At 37.0% G+C, this 20,818-nt stretch overlaps 1 protein-coding gene across 1 annotated transcript in view; it reads left to right on the top strand.

Annotated features, from left to right (window-relative positions):
• Positions 1-20,818, top strand: part of PDGFC (platelet derived growth factor C) — a 383,448-nt gene that overhangs the window by 282,617 nt on the left and 80,013 nt on the right. The window contains exon 3 of the mRNA XM_007943979.2: positions 6,046-6,226. Coding sequence (XP_007942170.1) covers positions 6,046-6,226 — 181 coding nt within the window. The remainder of the gene's footprint in view (positions 1-6,045; positions 6,227-20,818) is intronic.

The following is a 20,818-nucleotide window of genomic DNA, read 5'->3' as shown; positions in this document are numbered from 1 at the left end:
CCTCAGAAACCCAAGGAGGGGTCGCTATGAGTCAGGGTCGACTCAATGGCACATAACAACAACAACAGATATACTTATAAACTCTTACTTTTTGTTTTATTAACTTTTATTTTTTATTATATTGTGTTTGATGTAAAGATGTCTTTCGCCAAGTATTTGATGATCCTGTGTCTATGTAATTTTGTATTTGGTATCTGCTATTTCTCTGTCAATATCTGCTGTTGACTTTTGGCTCCCTTTTGTAATTAGAGGAAGGCCAGAATTAAGACTAGATAAAATGTGCAATAAGTTTGTTTCACAATGTAGTTTTTGCAATTTCCAGAAGACTGGGAATCTACTTCCGTACAGATACCACCTTGGAAATCGAAGGAGGGGTCACTATGAATTGGAATTGACTCAATGGCAGTGAAAGTGAATCTGACTTCTCAGGTTCCAGTGTCCACCACACTCTGATTTAGACTGGGCACAAAATATTGTTATTAAAATAGAACAAAAGAGAGAGTAGAGGGGTCAAATGTTCCAGCTTCTCCCAGTGCATCTCCCATTTCATCAATCTCGTTTGCCAAACCCTCCTGGACTTTGTTTCCATTTAATTGTCTCTGTATTTCCTGAATCCGTATTACATGTAACATTTTTCTCCAAGATGCATTTTTGATGGTGGTTTCCTCTCTAAAGCTGCTCCTAGCTGGGGGAAAAAAAAAAAGAAATCAGTGAGTTTTTTTCAAATTTCTGAGCATGCTAAACATACTTTAAAAAATTGTATTTTCCAGATCTGCAACAGTTCTTCATTTTATATATTATCATCATTTCACAGAATAATGGTGGAAGAGTGAGGCGGATGTCTGCTTCTCTTGCCATGTTGATCAAATATCAGCCCCGAACTCATTCTAAAGTTGTAATGGAAAAATCACTTTCACTCATTTAGCTGTCACTGATGACTTGCAGATTTCCTCATCAAGCACTTTCCCTTCCTGGGGTGCAAGCTCAAATGTGTAGCTAATTACTGTGTATCTTCACTTCTATGCTTCTCAGCCATCTCAGGCCACCTCTTATAAAATTGAATTTTATCCAGTTACTCTCATCTTCCATCAAATTAAAGCAAACAAACAAAAAACATTGGTTTCTTTTTTTTTTCCTTCCTGTTCTAGAAACATCATAGTCATTCTGGTTAAAAACCTTGGGAATATCCTTGTTATTTACACTTGCAAATATTCATTCCTCTATATTTCTAGTGTGATTGCAGAAATTTCTCTGATTTAATATTTTTTTCATTGGTACTAGAGTTATCTTTGTAAAAAAAAAAAAAATAAAAGGAGTAAACACTTTGCTTCCTTCACCTAAAATCATCCAGGGCTCTGCCTTATGTGTTATAGGGAATTCAAAGTCAGATAACTACAGAGGCAAGTAATATAAATAAATGAAGATATCTGTGTACTAAAAAAGAAAGAAAGAAGAAAGTAGAAGGGATTTAAAAAAAAAGAAGAAGAAACACTAGAAAGAGTATGTCCCATCCAAATGGAACTATTTCCATTTAGCCTCAGTCTGAGTTCTTTGACAGGAATGAAGGCCAAGTGTCTATTCATCATTCACCACATATTCATGCAGTGATTATTATGTCTGAAGCACTGCTCTGGGTACATGGGATAAGGCAGGAAAAATAACATAGATAAATTCCCTCCTGGGGATGACACCAATTCTGAAGATCTGAATCTCACTTGAGTCACACTAAAGCTACCAATAATTAGTATTACCACATCTTCAAATTGAAAGTAAGAGGTAGAGAAATCAATCCAAGTTTGTCTGCAAAATTCCATTTTTCAAAATGTTTACTTAAAATTTCTAAGCTAACTTCAGGCTTATTAAATATGTGCTATTTGTAACATCAGGCCTTCAGAATAATATTCCAATGTGTCACTCTGAAATTCCAAGGCCTTCTGACCTATACTTATTTTTCCAGCTTGATTTCCATCTACTTCTCTGGTTTCTTTCTCTATTCACAATTGAACATGTCTGGCCTTTTCCACCTTCTATTATGTCTTGGGCTTTGTGCTTTTCGCTAGAATGCATTTCCATTTCCCTCCCTTTTCACCTCTGGTCAGTCAGTACTTAATTGATAGCCCAAATGTCAAGTCCTTTGTAAGCTGACCCTAATCTCACTGTATAAAATTACTCTTACTCTGCCAGTGTTCCACAGTATTTCCTACATACTCTCATTAGAGCACTTGCCAATGTATTTTATGGATCCTGAGTGCAAAGAATCTATAGTTTCATCTTTGTATCTTGAGGATCTAGCGTAGTATTTGCACAAAGTCAATGCTTAATAAATACTTGTAGAATGATTGACCAGCCCTGAAATCTTACTTTCTTCAAACTAGCAATGATGGTAACCCACATCAGATAAATTTACCTATCAAGCATAGAATAAACAGCTGTTCTATGAACAGAAGCTTTGTTTCACATGTAAACAATCTTGATATAAAAACTACCCTTTTATTAAAATGGTAATTATCAAATTTCGTATCAATTATACTTGAAAGAGTTGCCTAGGTCCACTCACCCAACTCCTCCTATGCCTCTTCTTACCCCACCACACGTGTACCAAAACTCCTGAAATGGTTACACTGGCTGGCTTACGCATTTGTAATTTAAAGCCCTGGACTCGTCATATGATACAGCAAAAACATTCTCTCCCTTTTCTATTTGGGTTTTCTTATTTGATTGCTTTCAGCCTCCCAAGATTATGTTAAAAGGTAGTTGTGTGGGAGATGGGTGTGAGGGATGCAGGGTGAAGATGAGGAGCAGGCTTTATCAACTGGCAAGTGTGTGCCAGCAATGTTTTAGACACTGCACATATGCTGGCCTGGTTTTCCTTTCTGAAAATATTCCTTTAAGGTAAGTAGCATTATCCTCAACTTACAGAGGAAGAAAATTAGGTGGAGTTAAACTAATTGTCAAGTTATATTCCATAAGACTTGTGGATATCTCCTTAGAAAAAAGATTTAGGAGAAAATTTAGTTCATTTTATACTTGGCCAGTTTTCAACTCTTTTTTCTACATATTTAATACACACAAAATAAAATATACATAATTATTGTCCGATATCTACTGAATTCAGACTTTTTTTAATCTACCAATATTTTTAAAGCCAGTGAGACTTTCCTTTTATAAGAAAAAATATTAATGCCCTCTTTAGTATCCTGAAAAACAATTCATAGAAATGATCAAATGCACCCACACAATTGTTTTAAAAGAAATATAATGGCCTATATTAAAGGAGAAATAAGAGCAAAACAGTCTATGTTAAAGTAATATGTATTTCAGTGTATAAATACTCACGTAGAATTGTTGTTGTTGTTATGTGCCGTGGAGTCGGCCCCGACTCATAGCGACCCCTCCTTGGGTTTCCGAGGCAGTATCACTACGGAAGTAGGATTGCCCAACCTTCCTTCCGAGAAGTGGCTGGTGGGTTTGAACCGCCAGCCTTCTGGTTAGCAGTCAAGCGCCTTAGGCACTATGCTACCAGAGCTCCTCATGTAGAATTATACTTGTGAAATAAAAGGAAGTGGCCAGATGTTTGCATCTTTTAAGTGGACTCATTTTGAATGTGATAGCTATAGATACAGACTAATGTGGTTGTGTTTAATTATATTGATTGTGATACAAACACTGTAAGCAGTGTTGTTGTTGGTGACATGTTTTTCCAAAATGGTGAGTATTTGTGGTAAACAAAAACAAAGAACAAACTTCCTTCGATTTATTTGGTAGTTGAATTTCTGAACATTTTATCTTAAGTGAAAACTATGTAAATCATACTTGTGTTTATATGTAAAACAATGTTAGGTTCCAGGCTGGGATAAATGATAGGATAATGTTCACCTACATGAGTGTCCTGTAATATATTTAGAAGGTATGGAGGACATGGGGCAAGTATTTGAGATCAGGACTTAGCAATGTTTAGATACCTTGGAGGACTTAGCAATGTTGAGATACCTTGGTCCTAGCACATGATACTTCAGCAGTGTCCTTCCCACTAGTCACCGAAACAAACTAAATGCCTCTGCAAATTTATAAAACATTTGTCTGTGGGGCAATACTGCTGTAAAAGGTTGTTAGTTGTAGTGTCACAACTTGTCTTAATTTCAGTGGGGATAATGCAAATCATGATCAGCCCAAGGCTGAGTCCTGCAAGGTAGAGGTCAACCTCCATTCTTCAAACTTTTCACCAATTCTGACACCAGCTGTCCCTCCCACAGCACTCCAATCATTCTAATGATCACACAAAACTCACAAATCATAATTACAATTAAGTGGTTTATTATTAAGGAAGTAACAGGGTACGATTTGGGATCAGGATCAACAAGCTACAACTCAAGATCAATATCAAGGAGAATATAGACAAAGTATAGAAGGTTCTCATGAAGAGGAAAGCACATCCCTCCCTTTGGTGCAGAACAGCTCCCTCAACTCCTATCACCCCCAGAAAGCAAGCAGCCCCTTCTCACATCTGTGCTTACTGCCTCTCAGCCTCTTTCTCTTAGCCCCTGAGGAAAGGCTTCCTCTCAGCCCCCTCAGGATAGGATTCCTCTTAGCTCCCTCCAGAAAGGCCTTCTCTTTGCTCCCTACGGATAGGTCTCTTCTCAGCCTCCTGAGGACAGGTTCCTCTTCCCCAACCCTTGCCGCCTCTCACCTCCAGCTCTGCTGCAGGATCCCGCCAAGCCTGTCACCACTGGCTTTGCTGCTGGACCCCTTCCGGGCCCATCACTCTCTTCAGTGTTTTCACTCTTAACCTGTATTATAGCTCTTTCAGGAGATTCCTTGCCGTCTTTCTCTCTGCTTCTCTCTTATCTATTCTCCTTTCTATTTCTTCCTGCTCTGTGCCTGAAACAACTCTGTAGAGCTAACTGCATATAAACAAACTTCACATCAGTTTCAAGGCATGGGCCTTCCACTGGGGCCACGAACTGACCAATAAACTGGCCAATCGCCTCTGTGTAGGCCTCAGAAGCTGTATTTGCATAGTAGGTTACAGATGCTTCATTTGCATAGTTTATTGATCAGTCCTTACAAGGTGCATACCAGTCAGACTGCAGGGTACCCAGGACCTGACAAAAAGTTTAATCCAAGTTTACCGCTTAGGCAGGAAATGTAACATATCTTCTGGTAGAAAAATTGCAACAAAGGAAACTCCTCAAGGGATTAGGGGAAAAATCTGTCAAGCTGTTTTTGCAAGAGGCAAAAGTCCCCACAAAGGCATTTATTTCACCACAACTGCTCTCACTGAGAATCACTGATATAAACTTTCCTAACCAAAATTGGCATTTGTTAATAGACATTGATCATTTATTCCTTGTGTTTAAGATACTGTATGCAGTCATTATGTAAAATAGGAATTCCTAGGATCCTACATTTCCACGGGGTTCATAGTCTTATAACCAAGAATATAGGTCACGTACACATGGTTAATACTAAAAATATGTGCTTATCAAAAAAAGTAAATGGGAGCTGAGAACACCAGGAGATTTCAGAGAAGCATTAGAAACAAGGTGACCTTTGAAGGATGTGTACATGTTGAAGTGACTATAGAGAAAAGTTGCATCACAGAAGAAAGTGAGACAAGAAATGTGCCTGAGTTGAAAGTACTTTACTATTGGAAAGTAATGGTCAAAAATAATAGAAATTAAGATTGTAGTGTCATGTCCATACCTGATCTTAAAAATTATTAAATTGAACAATTCATGAATTGAAGATGAGGTATGGTACTGCCATATAAAACATTATGTTTTAAGATGGCTGATTAGTAAATTTGGAATTTGTTAACAGTAAAACTTGGGGGCTTAAAATGGAAGACTCGTATTTCTTAACGTAGGAACATATTTTTAGTATTTTTTCATTTTTGGGATTGTTCATTATATTCACTCAGATGAATCCAAGACTAACTCATAGTATTGACAACAGATACACATGTGAATCCACAGATATGTGAATGTGAATTTCCAAAAATAAAAGGTCATGAATCCATGGTTTTGTTTTTTCTTTTCCCTGCAGGTATGATTTTGTAGAAGTTGAGGAACCCAGTGATGGAACTATTTTAGGGCGCTGGTGTGGTTCTGGTGCTGTGCCAGGAAGACAGATTTCTAAAGGAAATCAAATCAGGATAAGATTTGTATCTGATGAGTATTTTCCTTCTGAACCCGGGTTCTGCATCCACTACAACATTGTCATGCCAGTAAGTACCATTTCAATACCCATTTATTTAATTGAGTCAATTATTTGTTTACTTGTCCTTTCAAAATGGAAGTGGAAGGAAAACAAAATACAAAAATCCACCTGCTGGTTAGTAGCCCATGCTCAGTCATTTGCCTCATGTAGGGAATCCATAAATTATTGAAGATACCTCTATGTCCATTCTATTATGGAATGCTTTCTGCCATTATAGATTTTTCACTATTTCTCTAGTGTTAATTTCCAAAATTTTTGTGTTCAAAAGTTAATAATTTTATTTAGGAAAAATTTTATGAGTTGATTTTTTAACCAATGTTGGCCTTGGGAGTTTTAACTCCACTCTTACAGGGTGATTGGGTCCACATTTTCATTTGAGGTGATAGCACATCTAAAGTACTTAAATACTTAAATATGAAACAAAATTATATTTCATTATAATGGTAGGTTTAATATGAAATCCTTCAGCATGTATTACACATCAACATAAGGAAAACAAAAATCCTCTCATTTGAACCTATAAACAACATCATGATACATGGTAAAAAAGGCTGAAGTTGTCAAGGATTTGATTTTGCTTGGATTCACGATCAATGCCTATGGATGCAGCAGTCAAGAAATCAAGTGATATACATTCCATTGGGCCGATCTGCTGCAAAAAATTACTTCAAAGAGTTAAAGAGCAAAGATGTTACTTTGAACACATTAAAACATACCTTAGTATGCCTGACCCAAGCCATGGTATTTGCAATAACCTGATATGCTTGTGAAAGCTGGACATTGAATAAGAGAGACTGCAGAAGAATTGATGCATTTGAAATGTGGTCTTGGCAAAATTATTGAATATGCCATAGACTGCCACAAGAACAAACAAATCTGTCTTGGAAGAAGTATAGCTGGAATGCTCCTTAGGAGGGAGAATGGCCATGCTTCCTCTCTTGGACTTTGGTCATGTTATCAAGAGAGATTAGTCCTTGGTGAAGGATATCATGCTTGGTAAAGTACATGGTCAGTAAAAAGGAGGAAGAACCTCAACCAGTGAGATTGACATAGTGGGCTCAACCATAACAACGATTGTGAGGATGGCCCATGATCAGGCAGTGTTTCTTTCTGTTGTACATAGGGTTGCTATGAGCTAAAACCAACCTGACAGCCCCAGCAACAACAGTATGACTGCAAGGTTTTTGTTCACCCCAGACTGGTGACAAAACTAATCTTGAATTTGATGAGATTATATTTGAAATGTATTAAATTGTTTATATTATATGAATTTGTTGTTGTTAATGTTAATTTAGTGGTGTATAAATGATAATCTACTATTCTGCTGCAGAATAATACATAAAAATTAAAATATTCTTATGCCACCAATAACAGATGACTTGATTTGATTTTATGACCCTATGAGTTCTCTGAGTATGTAACCCAAGGAGTTTGTATGGATTGAATGACATATGTAAAGATGAAAATAGTGGGTATTTATAGTGGTTAGGTCAGTTCTGAGCACATTACAGGCTCTCAATAAATACTTAACTTCTGGGTGATCTGCAGTCTGCAGTCTCAGTAATCCCAGCTGAGGTAACATACACTGATACATGTATGTTAATCTGTAAATGTTTATCAGGTCCATTAGCCTTGTGATGAGGCAAAACAACAACCAATCAAACCAAACCAAACCTGTGTATCTACTGCAATTACCACCCACTCTTTTGACTAAAAGAGTCCTGGGGCTTGACTGCTAACTAAAAGGTTTGTGATTCAAATTCTTAGCTGCTCCATGGGAGAAAGATATGGTCATCTTCTTCATTAAATATTTAAATCACTGGAAACTCTCTGGTCACTATGAGTTAAAATCCACCTAAAAGCAACCCCCCCCCCCATTTCTTCTACTCTCTCCTAATAGGGTCACTGAGTCAGAATTGACTCAATGGCTGTGGGTCAATAGTTTTACCTGGCATTTGTTCACCTGCCCTTTGTTCTGTACATGCATCTCTCTTTTCATACAGTGACATTCATTTTACTTAGAAACTGCCAACAGAAAGATGACATTTAATTACGAAAATGAGAGCTCTGGTAGCATAGTGCCTAAGGGACTTGACTGCTAACCAGAAGGCTGGCGGTTCAAATCCGCCAGCCATTCCTCGGAAGGAAGATGGGACAATCTACTTCTGTAGTGATACTGCCTTGAAAACCCAAGGAGCTGTCGCTATGAGTTGGGTCCAACTCGACGGCACATAACAACAACAATAACTAAAAATTTGACAAGTGGGTATGCTTTTAGGCTTTGCAAAATATTTTAAAATATTGATGTATATTAGTAAATGACATACTTTCTTCTTCTCTGTCAACCCATACCATCAGGAATCCTCCAGCTTATCTGTGTACAATGAATAAAAGCCTAAGAGAAGAAGGCCTGTCTGTTGCAGAACTGACTCAGACATCTTTTTTCTAAAATTTTATTGTGATTTGGGTGAAATTTACACAGCAAATTCACGTTCCATACAGCAGTTCACATACACTTTGTCTCATGGCATTGACTGCAATATCCCACAATGTAAGAGCTCTCTTCCAACTTCCTCCCCATAGTTACCTCTTCCCTTTGTCCTTCCCTCCCATGCACTCTTGTCCCCTGAGCTGTCTTCCTGTGCATACACAGCCCTTCTATTCTCCCATGATTAATCTCTCCAAGGAGTGTATCTACCTAATGTAAATATTCAGCTCATATGCCTATCTTTTGTTTGGCTGGAAGCCACAGGAGTGGGTTCAATTAGAAACCTGAAGGACAGCTAGGGGCTATAGTCTCACAGGTTCCACCAGGCTCTATCAGACCAGCAAACCTGGTCCCTTTTTTTTTTTTTTTATGATTTTGGGTTTTTTTCTACATCGTTTTTCCCCTCTATCCAGGATCTCCTCCCTAGATCCCCCTCTGAGTGGTTGACAGTGGTAGCTGGGAACCATCAAGTTCTTGACTAATTGTTCCCATGTGTCTTTGATTTTCTTCATTCTTCTTTGCTCTGGACAAGGAGGGAGCCATTGTTGCATCTAGAAGGCTGCTTGCAAGTTTTTAAGATCCCAGTCGCTACTCACCAAACTAGGATGTAGAACAATGTTTTTGTGTAGTATGTTATGCCAGTTGAGCTTGATGTCCCCTGCTATCATGGTTCCTAGCCCACAGGTCCAACTGCTTTGCTTGCTCCCTCTGGGTTGCTGGCTGTCACCAAGAAGTGACTACAAACTTGTCCCTTGTCAGTTGTACTATATACCTGGAAATTCTTACAGAACATACAAATACACTTGTAAAATATTTTCTGCCAACCCTATACATAGTCATGGGCACACTCCCCACCTCATAGACATACCTAATTGTTCAGCCTGTCCACCCATCTATACACCCATGGATCAATGTTTTCCTTCAGTGACAATGCAGCACTGTATGTGCAAAAGTGTTCATCTTTGTTGTTTATACCTCCCATGCACCTCTCTATGTCTTCTACTTCCTCAATACTACCAGGTTGATTACTACATTTGGTACACTGCTCTTCCCTTCACCCAACTTGTCTACTTGTCTCTACCTGTCTAACAGTGTTCCTTCCCTTCCCTCCCCTCCACCCCTGGTAACCAATAAAGAAAATTTCCTTCCATATATAGACCTTTCCTTGACTTTTTAAAACAACAGACTAATACAATATTTGTCCTTCTGTGATTGATTTATTTCACTCAGCATAATTTCCTCCAAAGTCATCCACATTATGTGGTGTTTTGCAAATTCTACATTATTTATTTATTTTTTATTGTGATTTTGGTGAAAATTTACAAAGCAAATGCACTTCCCATACAGTAGTTCACATACACTTTATCTCATGACATTGACCACAATTTACCACAATGCAACAGCTCCCCTCCCACTTCCTCCTGACAGTCACCTCTTTCCTGTGCCATCCCTCCATGTACCCCTGCCCCTTGAGCTGTCTCCCTGTGCATAAACAGCCCTTCTTTCTCCCATGATTGTTCTCTCCAAGGAGTGTATCTACCTCAGGTAAATGTTCAGCTCCTATGCCTGTCTTTTGCTTGGCTGGAAACCACAGGTGTGGGTTCAATTCCAGACCTAAAGGACAGCTAGGGGCCATAGTCTCAGTGGTTCCAACAGGCTCTATCAGACCAGCAAACCTGCCCCCCCCCTTTTTTTTCCCAAATGATTTTGAGTTTTATTCCACATTGCTCTCCCTCTCAGTCCAGGATCTCCTCCATAGATCCCCCTCTGAGTGGTTGACAGTGGTAGCCAGGCACCATCTAGTTCTTCTGGTCTCATAGTCATATAGGCTGCAGATCTCATGGTGTAGCCATCACTAGGACTAATTTTTCCCATGATGAACATGGATGTGCATATGTCTGTTCTTGTCATGGCTCTCACTTCTTTAGGATAAATACCTAGTAATGGAATGGCTGGGTCAAATGATATTTCTAATTCCAATTTTTGAAGGAATTGGCATACTGCTTTCCACAGTGGTTGTACCATTTTACAGTCCCACCAGCAGTGTATGAGAGTCCCAGTCTCTCCAAATTCTTGCCACCATTTGTTATTTTCTGTCTTGTTGAACTTTGCTACTAGTACTGGAGCAATATGATATCTCGTTGCTTTGATTTGCATCTCTCTAATGGCTAATGATTATGGGCATTTCTTCAGATGTTTGTTGGCGACTTGAATATCCTCCTTGGTGAAGTATCTATTCATGTCTTCTGTCCATTTTTCAATTGGATTATTTTTCTTTTTGTTATTGAGGTGTTGGAGTTTTCTATAAATTCTAGAGATAAGTCCCTTGTCAGAGATGTCATTGCCAAATATTTTTTTTCCCAATCTGTAGGTTCTCTTTTGACTCTTTTGGAGAAGCACATAAAAATTTAAATTTTAGAAGGTCCCATTCATCTAGTTTCTCTTCTGGTGTTTGTGCATTTTGAATTATGCTTCATAGTCTATTTATGCCATATATTAGGGCCCCTAAATTTGCCCCTAGTTTTTCCTTGAGGAAATCTATAACTACAGAAGTAGATTTCCCTATCTTCCTTCCAAGGAGTGGCTGGTGGGTTTGAACTGCTAGCCTTCTGGTTAGCAGTCAAGTGCCCTTAGGTACTATGCTACCAGAGCTCCTATGCCATATATATTAAGGCCCCTAAATTTGCCTCTAGTTTTCCTTGAGGAACTCTATAGATTTAGGTTTCATATTTAAGTCTTTGATCCATCTGGAGTTAATTTTTGTGTATGGTGTGAGGTACAGATCTTGTTTCATTTAATTTTTGTGTATGGTGTGAGGTACAGATCTTGTTTCATTTTTCTGCAAATGGATATCCAGTTTTGCCAGCATCATTTATTAAACAAACAATCACTTCCCCATTTAATGGATTTTGGCCCTCTACGTTATTCTTTAGGTTGCACAGTATTCCTTGTGTGTATTTACCATAGCTTGGTTATCTATTCTTCTCTTGATGGGCACCTAGGTTGTTCCAATCTCTTTGCTATTGTAAATAATTCTGCAATAAGCATGGGTGTGCATATATCTTTTCTTCACTTGGCTCTCACTTCTTTAGGATATCTGACTCAGATTTATTGTGGCATTTATTCAGGAGCAAGTGCCCCTTCCAGGCCTTCCATCACTTCTGGTATATTTTGTGTGTGTGTTTTTGCTAATGATTACCTTTATATTAGCATACCCAACATCCTGGAGACAATGATCTCAGTGATTTCAAAGCCACCACTGCACAGTAGGAACTTCAGGGCTACTGGCAACCATAATTTCTTTACTTTATAGTGATAAAAATAATATAGGAGACTACTAACTTCTTGCTTTCAGGCTTGTTATTGAGTGTCTATCAGCATGCCAGACATATTGCAGTTACTCAGCCATTTTCCTTGAGTTTTCTAAAAGCCATGTGAAGTTGCATTAACTTCTGTTTTCTTGTTAGCTGTGTTAACTTCTTATTTCTTTTTGGCTGTAATATTCACTCCAGCTTGTAGTGATGATCCTATGTACAATAGAATGAAACACTACCCATTCACAACCATTGCTATGTTTGAGCTCATTGTTGTAGCCATTGTGTCACTCCATCTCCTTGAGGGTCTTCCTCTTTTTTGCTGACCTTCTCCTTTACCAAGTATGATGTTCTTCTCCATGAATGGTCCCAACTGTTAATGTGTCCAAATTATGTGAGACTGAGTCTTGCCATCTTCAATTCAGAGGAGTGTTCTGTCTGTACTTTTTCTAAGACAGATTTGTTCATTCTTCTGGGAGTCCAGTATTCAGTTTTCTTTGCCAGCACCATAATTCAAATGAATCAATTCTTCTTTGATCTTCCTTACTCATTGTCCATCTTTTTCATGCATATGAGACAATTGAAAACACTGTGGCTTGGGTCAGGTCCTCAAAGTGATAACTTTGCTTTTTAACACTTCGAAGAGGCCTTTTGCAGCAGATTTGCCCAGTGCAATATCTCATTTGATTTCTTGACTGCTACTTCCACAGGCATTGATTGTGGATCCAAGTAAAATGAAATTCTTGACAACTTCAGTATTTTCTCGGTTTATCATGATATTGCTTATTGGTCCATTTTTGAGGATTTTGGTTTTCTTTACATTAAGGTTATTATTTGCTGTTGAGTCGAACCTGACTCATAGTGACCCCTCCTTGCATTTCTGAGGTGGTATCACTATGGAAGTACATTGCCCAACCTTCCCTCTGAGTCACTAGCAGTTATCGATGCATTTTGATTGCATGTTTAGTCTATTTCCAACTGCAGAAGCTGGTGAAAATCTTCAATTTTCTCATTTTTGGCATTAGTGATTGGTGCAAAAATTTTAATAATATTCATATTAACTGGTCTTCCTTGAAGTCATATGGATATTATTCATATGGATCTTGTTGTACTTCAGGATAGATTTTGATATGTATATTGATAATGAATGCAATGTCATTCCTCTTCAATTTGTCATTCAAGCATGGTTGACCATATGATTGTCTGATTCAAAATGGCCAATACCAGCCCATATCAGTTCACCAATACCTAGGATATAGATTTTTATGAATTCCATTTCATTTTTGATAACTTCCAATTTGTACAGTCTACATTCCAATTATTAATGAACATATGCAGCTGTTACTGTTCATTTTAAGTCGTACATGCCACATCAGCAGATGAAGGTCCCAAAAGCTGTACTCCATCACATCCACATTGTTAAGGTTGACTCTACTTTGTGGGAGCAGCTCGTTGGTAGTTGTATTTTGAGTGCCTTCCACCATGAGTGGCTTATCTTCCAGCACTGTATCAGACGATGTTGCACTGCTGTTTGTAATATTTTTACTATCTTATTGTATAAGCTCTACTAAAAGCAGTCCACCTTGGGTCACTTTGCTGGTACTTCTTTACTGTAAGTTACTTTTGCTGCTGTTGCACAATAGAAATGATTCATAAACAAAGAGCTAGGAGAATCTTCATAAAGAGATGAATTACTCTCTTGATACTGATATGTAAGATTGTATTACCAAGAATGCATAAGGAGTACTGATGGTGTAGAGGGTAAGGCGTTTGGCTCCTAACCAAAAGGCCTATAATCTGAACCCAGTAGCTGCTCCACAGAAGAAAGATGAGGCAATCTGCTTCTGTAAAGATTCAAATCTTTGGAAACCCAGTGGGAGTTGCTATGAGTTGGAATTGACTCAGTGGCAGTGGGTTTGGTTTTTGTTTATTCTTACCTTAATCAAAGAATTTTACTGATTTCAGTGTTTGTGAGGGAGGAATATTCAGAGTACTTAAAATAATTAGGTGCACTTATGATTTATAAACATTAATTTCTATAATTGCCCTTATTTTTTATAATCAACCAATTGATATTTGTAATTTGGTTACACACCGGCTTTGTTTTAAGTTAGATAAATCACATTATTTTCTAAGGAAAATTATAAGAAAAGTTTATTCTGGTGGCAGAGTGCTAAGGCATTTGACTGCTAACCAGAAGTCTGGAAGTTCAAATCCACCAGCCACTCCTCAGAAGGAAGATTGGGCAATCTACTTCCATAGTGATACCGCCTCAGAAACCCAAGCAGGGGTCAGTCACTATGAGTCAGATCCGACTCAGCAACAGTGAGTTTGGTTTGTTTTTTTATATTTTAAAAGTAAAGGTAATAAGTTTAGTTTGATTTATTTCTGCCTTCTTTGGGAACCTGAATGAATTTCTTATTTTCAACAACATTTAAGACTCTGTTTTTTAATTACCATGTGTCCTAGAAGTAGACATTTTAATACATTAGTTAAAAGTGTCAAAAATTGTTTTTGTCATATATATTGCCATAAGAAGTTATATTCATATGTTACCATTAGCAGTTATAAGATGATTTACCCATTCCTTAAAGAGTTCTGGTGGCATAATGCCTAAGGCATTTGACTGCTAACCAGAAGGGTGGAGGTTCAAACCCAATAGCCACTCTGCGGAAGGAAGACTGGATAATCAGTCTACTTCCATAAAGATTTACTGCCTAGGAAATCCAAAGGGGTTCACTATGTGTCAGAATCAACTCAATGGCAATAAGCTCATTTTTGGTTTTTACCCATTTCTTGTCATCTACTGTTTAATTATATGCTCTATTATTCTGTTTTTTCCAATTAATAGAACTAGAATGAAGGAAGTGACTTTTTTTGAATAAAGTGACAGTGAGCCAGTGTTTACAAATTTTATACATGTTTTATAAGTAATTATTTCCTTTGTAATATTAAGATTTCAATATCATTTTCTTGATTCTCAGTTACATTAGAAAAAAATGTAAATAACATTTGTCTCCTCTTTTTACTATGTTAGGTTGCTACAGGCTGTTTTGTTTTGTTTTGTTTTAAAAATAACTTTAGCATAAGATATTTACCTGAAGTTATAGCTAATTATATCTTTAAAAAAAACAAATATTAGCTATGGTCCATATATTTAATCATTAATCGTTTAAATCCTATTACAGAGAATTATGGAAATATACATTCTCCTGTCATAACCCATTAATAAATCATGAAAAAAACAAAACCATACAAATTCATGCCAAACATTATATTTTCAGCATTTATGGCTGTGCCTAAGGAGTTAATGTCCCTGATTTTTTTTCCCACTACATGCTAAAAAAAAAAAAAAAGCCTGGTAGATTAGCAGTAAGAGATTGTTTGGGAAGAAATGAAGCAAAACTGAAATAAAACAGTGCAAGCTTGTTTCTGTTTGGAGGCCACACACAGTGAAGCCCAGCACACATTTCAGATCTCTTAGAAAGAAAAGAAATTTTTTTGTTTAATTTTGGAGTAATTTATAATAGATTTTGTATGTTTTACTCTGTGTACTGTAGCATAAGCACCATGATTTAAAATGTTAAGAATCCTGCAAAGGGTGAAAATAACATCTCTTCCTCCACAATCAAAATATTTTATTAAAAGTTTTATTTAAAAAAGTTTAGCCTTCATGGAAAAAATAATACATATTTTTTTCAGAAAAAAATTTCAATAAAAAATTTTTGAATTAGGATATACAAATCTAAATGTGAACTTTTCTAGTTGTTTGATTCTCTATACATACAATTATTCTTCTTGAATATGATGTTACTTGTATACTTTTTAAAACAATTATCAAGTTAGAGAACTTTTTTCTTTCTCCAACCTGATTAATATTCTGAGGGATAATTAAACTACAGCTACTGTTTTGTTTTTCTTAGAGATAGTTTTATTGAATATAATAATTTAAAGCATGTTAGTCTAGTCTAAGGTTCTGAACAGGAGTATTAATAATTTTTGCAGCAGTTTATTTAATGAATTCATCTGTTTGGATGAAGATATGTAGATATCAGAGAAGATATGTAGATATCAGAGGTATGATACCAATAAAACCAAATGAAACTCACTGCCATCAAGTTTGACCTGTCTCATAGCAACCCCTCCTTGGGTTCCAAGGCAGTATCACTATGGAAGTAGATTGCCCCATCTTCCTTCTGAGCAGTGGCTGGTAGGTTTGAACCACCAGCCTTCTGGTTAGCAGTCAGGTGCCTTAGGCAGTATGCCACCAGAGCTCCCATGATACCAATATATTATCTAAATTTGTACCTTCTTTTCTTCACTAATGAAAAGTTCAGGGTGTTTGGAAATCAATGAACTAGAAGGATTCTCTAACTCACAATAACCCAGTGAAATTCATCTCCTTTTAAGCTTTCCAAATCTGTTCTATTTTCTTTTCTTTTTTAATATGTATAATAAATGACTATTGATAGGATGTTCAGTAATTTTTGTTCTTGTTAGTAAAATAGTATGTAAGTATGACAGCAATTTATAAGCTCAACTATGTGTTTTCTTTGATAGTGATTTTGTAAATGACTTGTCTAGAGTCCTCGGAAGGAAGAAGGGGCAATCTACTTCTGTAGTGATACTGCCTCGGAAACCCAAGGAGGGGTCGCTATGAGTCGGGTCTGACTCGACGGCACATAACAACAAACAACAACAAGAGTTAAGTCAGTGTATGAGCCAGTGTGCACTGTAGAAGTGTGTATAATTTCTGGGGGGAAGGAGTTGTAAGGACACTTGATGCCTGAGGTGCCATTAAGGAATGCATGACTGATTGCCAAAGTAGTTATTAATTATGCAGGCTACAGAAAACAAAGCAGTTTAGTGAATATAGAAGGTGAATGGCAAGAGAAGGAGGGAAGATTTTTTTTCCATCCTTCTGACATATGCCAGTAAGTCATTTAACTGTTAAAATTATGTACAGAAAAATTTTAACTGAGACCTAACTTAAGTTTATGCTTAGGATTAAGAAAAAGTTCAACTAATTCTCAAACAGGGCATCAAATTCATTGGTTCATTTTCTTAGGAGAAAAAAAAAAGAAAAAGCAAAGTGTCTGGAATAAAAATATTTGAAGCAATATTTTAACAATAAGGCTATCAAAAAATATCAGTGTCAGAATGTATTCAGATTTTTAGTAATTGTACATCTTCATAAAAAATTACATGGCATTCCCACATTATTATATTAAATTTGACAAGAGAAAAATTTAGGTTTAATCCTTTTTAAAAATATATTTTTTATGTATCTTAATTAAGAATTTTATTCTAAGAATTTTTTATGACATTTATAGAACGGAAAGGATATTTTAAGTACTGGAAATCTGTGTTACAATCTGAAGTACTTGTTGAATGATTAGAATTTATTAAAATATACAATATGCTTGTATATTTATACGATGAGTCTTGAGATAGCAGTATTTTATTACATCAAGAAAACTATATGTCTTAGCTATCTAGTGCTGCTATAATAGAAATACCACAAGAGGATGACGTTAATAAACAGAAATTTATTTTCTCACAGTTTTGGAAGCTAGAAGTCTGAATTCAGAGCACTGGCTTTAGAGGAAAACTTTCTCTATCAGCTTTGGAGGAAGGCTCTTGTCTCTTCAGCTTCTGCTCCCTGATTCCTTAGAGATCTCCATGTGTTTTGGCATCTGTCTTACCCATCTCTGCTTCTTCTTTCCTTGCTTGTTGAATCTCTTTTATATCTCAAAAGAGATTGACTCAAAGTGCACCCTTTACTAATTCAACGTCATTAACATAACAAAGACAACCCATTTCCAAATAGGATTATAACCACCACCATGTTGTTGTTGTTGTTATGGAGTTGGACCCGACTCATTGCGACCCCTCCTTGGATTTCCAAGGTGGTAATGCTACAGAAGTAGATTGTCCAACCTTCCTTCTGAGGAGTGGCTCATGGGTCTGAACCACCAGCCTTCTGGTCATCAGTCAAGTGCCTTAGGCAGTATGCTACCAGAACTCCTAACCACCACCATAGAGGCTAGGATTTGAACACATATTTTTGGGGGACACAATTCAATTTATAACACTACGTAATTGCTTTAAAGACTAAACTCTTACTTCCCCAAGAGCTATTTAATATACTTTTCAATCCAATTTCTTTTCCCATGAAAAGTTCTCTCTTTCAAGTGAATCTCGGTCCTGCTTCCATTTGTACTAATTCGTTTTGTTCTAGTTAATTCCTTACTATCTAAGAAAGAATTCCATTGATGGTATGATTTGTAGTTAGAAAAAGGTGCTCACTACTATGGAAATGGTTAAAGGCACACAGATCATTTTAAGTTGATATACAATGGGGTTTTAAGTAAGAATTTAGGCTAATTGAAAGCTTGAGATTGATTGATTAGTTCTTAATCTCTAAAGCTGAGGTTTCAGAGCTTAGAGTTAATGCAGCAACATAAAGCAGACAGAGTTGTTTTTTAGGAGTAAGTTTGATGGAAGATAAAATTATAAGTTAACTAGTTTTTCTTCCATATTCCTATCCATTTTCTTCTTATTGATTCTCTCAGACATTTACTGAGAAATATCTGATAAGGTATTTTGCTGTAAGAAAATTCAAAGATGATATTGACCTGGGTCTCTGAGCTCTTACCTTGCTTGGGAGAAAAAATAGATAACTTATTATTTTAATTACCTACTAACCCACCAGCCACTCCCCAGAAGGAAGGTTGGGCAATCCTACTTCCGTAGTGATACTGCCTCGGAAACCCAAGGAGGGGTTACTATGAGTCAGGGCTGACTCGACGGCACATAACAACAACAACAACAACAACAACAATACCATAACACATATACCACAAGTGGATAGTTTTAAGGAACAGAAATCAATTTTCTTACAATTCTGGAAGCTAAAAGTCTAAATCAGGGTCTCCATCCTGTTGGTAGCCCCAGGAATTTCTCTGGTTCCTTGGCTCAGAGACAATCCTTACATGATGTTTGTTACAGCATGTGCCTGTGTGTTGGGGGTGAGCAAGGCATGTACATGTGTACACGTCTGCAGCTAGAATAGTGTTCAACCAAATTACTGGGAAATATAGCCTAGCCAAGTTGATACAAAAAATTAACCATAATGCCTATATAATAAGTACAGTATATGAATAAGTGCCATATAAGGGGTTGGAAAGATTTTGCGGAGGAGAGGTGATTGCTGGACAGGAGAAGGATGTTATAACCACGAGGTTAAAGAAACAATAAACAAGAATCCTGAGGGTTGTGAGTATATATTTGATAGCAAATTTGTTTTTAAAAAAACTCAAGAAAAACAGAAAACCAAACACCGCTGTCAAGTTGATTCTGACACACAGCAACACATCCTTGGGTTTCTGAGGCAGTATCTCTATTAAAGTAGATTATCCAGTCTTCCTTTTCAGGAGTGGCTGGTAGGTTTGAACCTCTAGCCTTGTAGTTAGCAGTCAAATGCCTTAGGCATTATACTACCAGAAGAGCTTATTAAAAATGTATCTATCTTATCAGATTTCAGAGATTCTGATTGCATTGATCTGGGATGGTGTCCTGCTCATTGATCTGGTTTTTAATCAGACATGCTTAGAGAGTCTGATACAAGAGCTTCCCACATTGATACAATACAAGAGTATTGCTCTGAAGTATAAATTTCACAGTATGCAATGAGTTTTACTATAAGGTTTTGGGAAAAAAATATTTTTTATATTCAAACAAACATGAGTATTTTATGGAACATATTGGAAGCTCTACAAACATATGTAATAGCTAACATACTCATGTGTTCTCTATTTTTTCAGGGTTGCCAGGGGGAGAAAAGAAAAAAGAGACTTTTCCATAGAATTAGGTGTCTATCTTTTGAGTTTCTAGAACTTACATTGATTGTACTGATCCTTTGAAGATGTATATTTGCCTTAGTTTTACAGTGTCACTAAAACAGAAGTGCAACTATTGGAGAGCTTTAAGAAAAACAACATTTATTTTCTTGCAGTTTATGAGGCTAGAAGTCCAAATTCAGGGTGCCAACTCAAGAGAAAAACTTTTTGAAAAGGAAGAAAGAATTTTGTCTTTGAGCTTTGGAACTTCAGCTCCTGGACCTTTTTCACATAGCTTGGCATCTCTCTTTCCCCCCATCTCTGCCCCTTTCACTTGCTTTTTAATCTTTTTTAAGTCTCAAAAGAGACTGACACACCCTACACTAATCCTGTTCATTAGTATAACTAAAATAACTCATTCTCAAGTCAGATCATGACCCCAGGTGTAGAGGTTAAGATTTACAACACCTATTTTGGGGGGACACAGTTCAATCCATAACAATATTAAAGGTTAGGATTTTGTCAGATGTCAGCACAGGCTATCCCTGGATTGAAAAGAAGTTCTATGCCTAAATCTGCTTTAAGTGGAATTTATATGTCAGGGGAAACAGGTACAGTTTGTATCTAATGTCAATTAATCAAATGGTTGTCTTAGTATATAGTATATTGTTATTGTTGTCATGTGCTGTCGAGTTGGACCTGACTCATAGTGGCCCCTCCTTGCATTGCCCAGGCAGTATCACTATGGAAGCAGATTGCCCCACCTTCCTTCCGAGGAGTGGCTGGTGGGTTTGAACTGCCAGCCTTCTGGTTAGCAGTCAAGTGCCTTAGGCACTATGCTTCCAAAACTCCTGTATAGTATATAGTATACAGTATATAGTACATAGTATAGGAGCTCTGGTAGCTTAATGCCTAAGGCACTTGACTGCTAACCAGAAGGCTGGTGGTTCAAACCC

Source organism: Orycteropus afer, unplaced genomic scaffold (genome assembly GCF_000298275.1).
Source record: "Orycteropus afer afer isolate SDZICR_OR568_19922 unplaced genomic scaffold, OryAfe1.0 scaffold00116, whole genome shotgun sequence".
NCBI lineage: Eukaryota > Metazoa > Chordata > Mammalia > Tubulidentata > Orycteropodidae > Orycteropus > Orycteropus afer.
The sequence above is the reverse complement of the archived record's forward strand: the minus strand, read 5'-3'. Positions and strand labels throughout refer to the sequence as shown.